General features: G+C 40.9%; 1 protein-coding gene across 1 annotated transcript; it reads right to left on the reverse strand.

Moving 5' to 3' along the window:
* Window positions 1-24: 24 nt before the first annotated feature.
* On the reverse strand, window positions 25-8,269 carry LOC110063902 (uncharacterized). The gene is made up of 3 exons (XM_020770902.2): window positions 7,925-8,269; window positions 3,023-3,379; window positions 25-2,397 (listed from the first exon to the last, which is right to left on the reverse strand). The coding sequence occupies exons 1-3, from the start codon at window positions 8,217-8,219 to the stop codon at window positions 461-463; spliced, it is 2,589 nt and encodes an 862-aa protein (XP_020626561.2). The 5' UTR covers window positions 8,220-8,269; the 3' UTR covers window positions 25-460.
* Between the last annotated feature and the right edge of the window lie 33 nt (window positions 8,270-8,302).

Genomic DNA, 8,302 nt, shown 5'->3' on the forward strand with positions numbered 1-8,302 from the left:
TAAATCGCGGCTCCGGAGAGCAAATTGATATCAACTTAGGCTCTTTATTACGGACAAGCCACTGATACTTTCGTGTTCAATACAATTTACTGTGTAGTTTAGATCAAACTTAATCAATTGTTCATTTTGTTGCATTATGAAAGCGGAATATCTGTGATTCGAGACTTCTGAAAAAAAAACTGAAAAAACTTCCGAGCCTTCTTTTGGTTAGGCAACGTTCACTTTATCTAAACTACTCGATATCCAAACGCCAAACGTCGTTACGTTCATACAAAAATAGATAGTTTTGAAGACGTTTATATTCCCATACATATTTAACTTAACATTTCTAACTTTTAAAAAGTTCCGAGAAAGGATTTGTACATAGATACGTTTTGTTGGAAATATATAATATGCTATGTTTGTCTGCCGTATAATATGACATCGGATACCGTTTCCAGAGTCGAAGCAAGACATTTTCTCACTCTTCCAGTACCTTTAAGCCCTCGGCCAATCCTCCCTTGGATGGATGTGCGCAGCCAAGCATTTTCCTGTCACTGTCGAGGGTGACAGCCACCCCAGTTCCCGCTACTTCTTCTGCCGTCTGTGGGTCCACTTCTGTCAATTGCTGTCCAATTTCATTCATATCTTGCAAGACATTTTCGTCGATAGTATATTTTTCCACCTGAATGTCCTGCTGGAAAGAATGAGGGCTTGCAGCGAGGAATGTTGGAGCTTCCAGGGCCGCTTTAGGGTTCATTCCACTGTCTAAGATATTCGTTAAGTACTGTGGGATAACAAGTGGATGGGAAGGACCGTTGCATGCAAGAGCCAATACTGGCACCAAGCCGGCACGGAACATTAACTCGTCTACATCATTCATCATAGTGCCCGACTTCCAAGTGTCAGGAATTCCCAGATGTGGAAATTCTTTGGACTCGTCTTTATCGATGGCTTCCTCTTTTTGTCGTTCTTCTCCTTCCGTTGGTTCTTCTGTTTCTATGGTTTCCTCTTCAAATTCATTTTCATTTTCTTCCTCTTCCTCTCTTTCTTGTTTTTCATTCGAAGGAATGGTGTTGACATCAGGGTGTTCCGCTTCGGGTGGTTGATTGCGGGTTGTCTTCAGGGGAAATGGATCAGTAGGGTGCAGTTCTTCAACTTCTTCAAGCGTCTCCGTAGGTGGCATGGATTGTTCACGGTGAATTGATAACTTCTTTGTGGTTTTAGTCTCCTGGAGCATCTCTGTCCTTTCTCTTCTTTGGGTCCGTCGAGAAAATGTCAATTCTCCTGGAAAATCAGATAGACCGTAATCCGGGTGTTCCTTTTCTGCAAGCTCGGCAAGTTTTTTCAAGTGTTCAAGCTGGCGGTGTTCTTTTTGCTTTTCTTGCTCATATGCCTGTGCGCGCGATTCATCTAACAGTTCCGATCTGACCCTGTTCTGCGTTCGGAGAACCACCAATTTTTGAGGTACTTCCATCCTGGTGTATCCATGATTTGAAAATCCTTTCTTCTTGACCGAAAGCCGGTTTTTGTCCTTTTTTGCAATAGAGACGTCCCGTCTGAATCTGCGACCGAATCCATCAAATTCTCGAGGTTCTTCTTTGAAGATAATTACAGGCTGGAGCCCTGAGGGTACTCGTTTGCCACTTTTGGTCTCTGTTATTAAGGATTTCAAAGCGATTCCAGCACCTGGAAGACTTACTCCCTGCACGAAAAGGCTTGTTCCCCAAATTCCGCTGTTTGTGCCATGCACCAAGGAGCACATGTTTCCAGCACTATCCACTGCGACTACGCCAGACGAGCTGTGCAAATGTTGTTCCATGTCCATCTCAACACTTGCCAACATCTCTCGCATGATTTCGTTTACGTCCCTCATCTTCTCTGGAGAGGCAATTTTGTCCCACAGCTCCTCGGCAGCGTCCTTTGTTTTCCGATACGAGTTGTCAGCATCCACGCCAAGTTGCTCCTTGAGAAGCTGCTTTCCATCTGGGACAGCGTGTGTGAAAAACGAAATGAAAGAACTAAGACGTGTTATGGAAGCGAGCCAGAAAAGCTTTGTGGCATTTGTCAAGTAAGAGTCAGTGGATTCCCCGATTCCCGCCAATTCCATCAAGTTTAACTTCTCCACCAGTTCAGCACCACCCCATTCCCCACCTGACGTCAACACGTGATACCTCTGGTATAAGGTACTGGCGGGTTCGGGTGACGTCACATGATACTCAGTCATGTCTTCCATTGTGACGTATCCTTCATGGCTTTGAATAGTCTCAACCATGTCCTCGGCCCAGTGACCACGGTAGAAATAGTCCTTTCCGTATTTGGACAGACGTTTGAGGAATTTTCCTAATTTAGGTTGCCTGAATCGCTCTCCAGCTTTGTAGAGTTTCCTTGTTTTGGGGTTGGTGAAAATCTGCTTTCCTATGAACAAAGATATCAAAACAGGTACATACTAAAGCTTTGAAGGTCGAACGGATTTATAAACAAAATGAGGGGAAATCCTTGACCAAAGGACTCTTGCCAAGTATTTAATTACAATTTACACTAACTGTATGAAAAAGGGTCCATCCAAATTGGGGAGGATTATAAATGGCAATTGCAAAACCTCGGTGATCCTCAATTGATATGAGTTCCTTGAACTTGTCAGCTGCCAGTTTCTTTGGTGAAATATAGACATAATTTACCCGTTCTCCCTTTTTCTCGCTTAAAATGGGAGCCGCTCTAGCGTTTCACATATAGACACACTGGTTTTCGATCAATTTGGATAAGTGAAGCAGAAATGACACATTTTATAGTGCGCTTTAATGTTTCAGAATTTTGTCAACTGACATGCAGTTCAAACTCTGAGGGCGTACTTGTTAGAAATGAGGTTGAATGGCCAGATGAGGATTCAGTCCGTCACTTCCACTCTTAGTCTTATAAGACCTCCAAATGCTTCGGGAAACTTAATAGTATGTAATCTCGAGGAGTGTTCTATATTCTTATCTGGTATAGCCGATAACCAAAACTGAGCTGTTCCAGTACAAGTAAAAAACGTCAACCATACCTTCCTTAGTGCGAAGAAGGCCTCTCGGGTTATAGTGTTTTCTTATATTTTCCGCTAAATCAGGTGGAAGTTTAAATCCTTTCATGGCAAAGTATTGCGCGGGCTCCAGCAGCTTTGAAAAGGGTAGCAAGCCATACTTCTCTGAAGCCATAGATACTCCTGCTATGAACCCTGGGACTAGCACTGTGGCCCCATTGCCAAGTTCTGAGTGATGTTCAGGGATCTGGGCCGGGTCTATATAGTAGGGCTTGTTCCAGCCAGCGTCCAAGTTGTAGGTGTCCACAGTAGAACTGTCATAGTACAAAATGTTGGCTGCTCCTGCATATGACACGTGAGAACCAGCTGCCAGGACTATCTCTGTAAGACCAAAAAATATATGTTGAAAGAAGTCAGAAGAACCTCTGGGTATCTCGTGGAATCATGAGGTCGTGTTACGTCTGCGTCGTTTGGACATTGTTACAGCACAAGGAAGAGCAAGCACCAGTCATAAGTAAAAAAACGTATGCAATATAAACTTAGACTTAACTTTGAATTGCACCTCGAATTGCGGAAATTTTCCGTTCTTAGCTTTAACTCGAATAAACTTGTCCTCGAAATTAGAGTTCCCTTTAAAACCAAATGACGTCCTGGAGTTGGACTATTTTGAACGCTCGGTTATCAGTTTGCTTTGGTTTGTTTCTTTGCATGTAAAATAATTAAGGTCAACTGAGTGCCCTTTAAATCAAAACAGACGGAGGAGATCATTTTGGTCCTGATTACATAAGCTGGCTGACTTGCTTGGCCGAGTTCCCAGCACATGCACGTCTGTTGAACACGGGGACAATGGTTGTTAGCGATTATATTCAAGGCTAGACTAGGGTGCATTCGTATATTGCTCAAAAATTACATCACCTGGCTACCCTAGGCCTATATCTATTGGTAATACGCGCATGTCAAATAGAAAATCACAACATTTTACGCTTATAAGTTGGAAAGGTTACACCTGCATATTTGTTCAAATTTTAGTCTTAAGAATTCCATTTAATGTATGTGTCAGAGTTTATCTAAAATACGAAATTTATCAATAGCGAGTGATAAAAAACCACCCGTCTTAGTTTCAGATAAAATTCAGCCTTGCATGGATCATGGATCCACCTGTTTTGGTATATCATCTGAACTTGCGTTCCTCGATGCCTTAGAAGATAGCTGCAATACTCAGTCTGGTAAGAGTGCTTCACATGAATCGAAGGCTTTGGCAAAGTTTGCAGCCACTAGCAGCTGTTACTGGTTGAAACGCCGGCAGTCCATGCAGTTTCCCTGTGTCCTATGCATAATCCTTCTCGAAATCTTCACACTCATCCTGGGTGGCAGACAAGGCTCCAGTGCATAGAAATCAAAACCGACAATTTAGTAGGGTTTTGGTAATTTGAAGAATGTAAAGTGGAAAGTAAAACGCTCTCGAAATCTGTTCCTGAACAACTGAACAACCTATTGTTGTTCAAGTAGTAATATCCACGACGGAAATTTTCTCAATATCTCATTGCAGGAAATACTCGCCCGTTTTATGAAGTACAACTCTTAGCTGTTATCTGGCATAGTAAAAAGCATTCATCTGACAAGTGACAAACCTGATTTCGCTTCTGTCTCCAATATTTTTGTTGTGTGTTGTCCTTGTTGGTGTTTTTGGAGGATTTTGATGGCTTTACGAGATCGTGTTTTGTGCCAGTATAATTTGGAACGATAACAGTTGTTTTAACTGTTATAGTTAGCTTAAAAGCTGTCGAGTACATCGACACTTACGTTTTAATTAGAAAATCTGTGCTGTAATCTAGACCTTCTTTAATTACATCCAAGGTTTCCTAGGCGGAGATTTCTTTAGCATTTTTTGAAGGTTTTTGTCTCGGTCTTAGTCCACAAATATCGCACGATTGACGCTTAAAATCATTGTGGAGAACAAAAAGAAAAGCCTTTACATCCCATAACCATTATTTCCAAAATTGAACAACCCATGTTCCTACAATGTACTACAATACTAATACAATGTCCCTGAAACTGTACTCTCTACCCAAATGGGAACATACAGTAGTTTGAACCCTTGCTTATGTAACTATTCAACAGTATTTGCGTGCTACAGCGTAGTAACCAGGCACTTCGATAAGTTTACCGACAAACTGTTTTCCAAAACAGTATTTTCAAACCTGTCATCGACAAATTGTATGTCTCTTTATTTAGTGGAAGAAATTGAACGATCAAAACAAGATCTCATAGAAATCTCTCTTTTTTACACATTTAAGTCTTCTTAATGGACTAAAAAGAAACCTCGATGGCATTCCGCATACAAGAATCAAAGATCGATCAGTGATTTCGCTCTTTTTGATCTGTTTTAAATCTAACTGATAACTATAATTGTTTCGTGATTAGCAAGAATGCGTCATCAAATCGAAGTGGCCGGGGAAGCAATATCACAGATAAGCATGGAACCTGTAATGTCATATCATTAGAAATCACTTTTCGTACGCTTCTTGACAGAGTAACCGGAAATAGAATAAAATCGCATCAAGAAGTTGTCAGAACAAGCTTAAGAATTTGTGTTCCTTGTACAAAACTGATTTTTTTTTTTACTAGCCAATCTGTTATGAAAAACAAACGGCTGAAAACTTCATGGAGATGACTTTTCAGGGTCAGTTGAGTGCTTTTACGCCGTTCAAATTTGTATAGTGTGTTTTAAAGACAAATTTAACGTACCTTTATCATTACCGAATAAGTCGTTGTTCTCAAAGTTTTGCGTGACTGAGAAATGATATAACGAGGGTACTGACCGCCTCACGCTGTGCCACTCCCAAAGAAAAGACACGGGTTCATGAGCCAAAGTTCGACATTATTCTTAAAACAAGATAAATCCATCATCATTGACAAACAATACTATCAAAACATTCAGGTGGCTTCCCGGGGGGCATTAAATGCTTTAAGGTAACTTCCGTTCTCCACTAACGAACTGACGCATTCTCTGGGTCCCACAGAAAACCTCAAAACGATACCGACTATATGCAAGACGATTAAGAGAAATAAGAGAAATAGCTAAGACTAAAGGTATTTCACTGTAAAGACAACAATGCGAAGCCTCTTTCTTGCCGTTAAGAAAACAGTAGTTATCACGCAAGCCCGGGATGATGAAAGATTCTGGAACCATTTTGTACCATGTTGCAGAATGATGGCATGACTAATGAACGAGACATCTGTTAAAAGATTGCCCCACGTTGTTAGGATCAGTGGAAAATCAATGTATCACCGAAACGTTTTCACAAACGATCTGTGAACGAGCATGAACGAATTGTGCTGCAGAAACTGAAGAATTCTTGATCTTCTATCTGGTCGGCTCATTACAAAAAACACGAGAACTCAGATTATTCGATCACTTCGTCTAGCCTGTTTTCCGGATAAGAAGACACGATACCTTAAAGAGGGTGATCCTAGAGAGAATTCAACAACTATTTTCTCCTGATAGAACCATTTCTTGGTCAAGGGGATATTATGTCAGTTATGAGAATGTAGTTAAACATCAACATGACTAGGTAGAACATTGTCTTGACAAACCACAATATTCTCAAAGACTGCATAAAACGAAATGCATGGCTTTCGGTAAGGCGATTTCAAATTTCGATCATGGCACTTTTGGAATGAGTCGGGTTAAGCACGCCCAAGTACAACGGTATTGTATAACTAGCGCAAAGCACAGAAACTGATAACTGATCGCAATTATATAATATGCCAACAAAAACGTGCCTTTGGTTGAAAACCGCCGCAGGGTGGGCCGAAAAGGTTGTAATAAAATCTTGCGATGTCTGCTAAGTTATAATTACCCAATGCCCCGGAAATCACGACAACGCTTATATTGGCATGTCAGACAGTTCCTTCGTCAATGTTTTTTCTAATATCGAAAAAGAAGCAATATTTACTTAAATGATACGCTTGTATATCTTATGGTGCATTCCAATGTGTTCTCAGAAACTTAAGAGAAAAAATACTCAAATGTTTCAAAGTTTGCCAATGAAAAACACGTAAACTTGGCATTGATACTCTTTTTTCTTCATTTTTCTAAGTCGAATATCTCATGCGATTTGCGTCGTGCTGTGTTAAAGTGGTAGACTGTATCTATTTGCGACCGTGAAAAGAACAAAGAACAAAAAGTATCGAAGTCTGTTCAGATTTGAAAGACGCGGCAGTCTGCTTAGAGAAGAGGTGATTTATCACTAAGGTTAGCATGAAATTGTATGTTAGAAAGTTTATAACTGATCTTGATTAAAAAGTAAAATGGGAAACTAAACATGCTTTTGACCCATATCCACTTGTCTGCAATTTTAAGCCGTCGATCAACTCTGTCAAATTCTTATCTAAAATATTTCTCAAATTCAACAACTCTGTTTTGCTAATCGAGAGATCAAAACATGAAACGGCAGACACTGCAGTCTTTAAATGTTCCTGATCACGAACTCTGTCAAACGACGACAATTTGTCTCACTATGTGAGTGAAAAATTGAAGACAGATGGAATAGCAACTAGCCCTATTAAACACAGACAAAAAGTACTGATGATCTAGTCCAGGGGATCGAGCAGCTGAGAACAATCCCTATAAGAGCATGTCTGAAGATGACGAAGAAATGTTTTCTAGTTTAAAACTTTGTTTTAAACTCTATCTTCGAAGAAAACCAGATTACAAATCTCGAAATCTTTTTAGCGTTACCGCTCTGCCAGTTTAATTGAATAGACGGAAACCTCAACTGATTATCTGTAATCGTAGCAGGAAACGAATTTTTCTAAAGGACGTAAAGTACGTGATTGAAGTAAGGAAGTTTAAACTGGAGACAGGTCTTAACAGTTTTACTGTTTAGAAGTGCTTCGTCGATTCGCGAACAGACTTCGTACCTGTAAGAGCCGTTGTTAGGCATGCATCCATTGCATTGCCTCCTTTCTTTAGCGCCTCTGTCCCCGCATGTACAGCCAGCGAACTACTGGCTCCCGCCACCATGCCTTTCCCATCGCTGAACGCTAGTGGTTTGGGACGCCGTTGCGCGCTCTGAAAAGAAAGCGCTTCTAACCTCTGAAGATCTCGTGGGAACCATGTTTTAGGAGAGAATGAGACAGCGTCGGGGTGGAGAAATGCGAACGCTCCACACACCAAGGACAAGAAAACCAAGGCCACAAAAATCAGCCGATTCATGGCGTTGAACCGTGCGCGCCCTTGGGTTCCCAAAAGATAATCAGAACACGCAACAATGATGTTTGGTTTTATATCAAAAAGAG

This window comes from Orbicella faveolata, unplaced genomic scaffold (assembly GCF_042242905.1).
Source record: "Orbicella faveolata isolate gen_17 unplaced genomic scaffold, um_ofav_v1 contig_12, whole genome shotgun sequence".
NCBI classification, from domain to species: Eukaryota; Metazoa; Cnidaria; class Anthozoa; order Scleractinia; family Merulinidae; genus Orbicella; species Orbicella faveolata.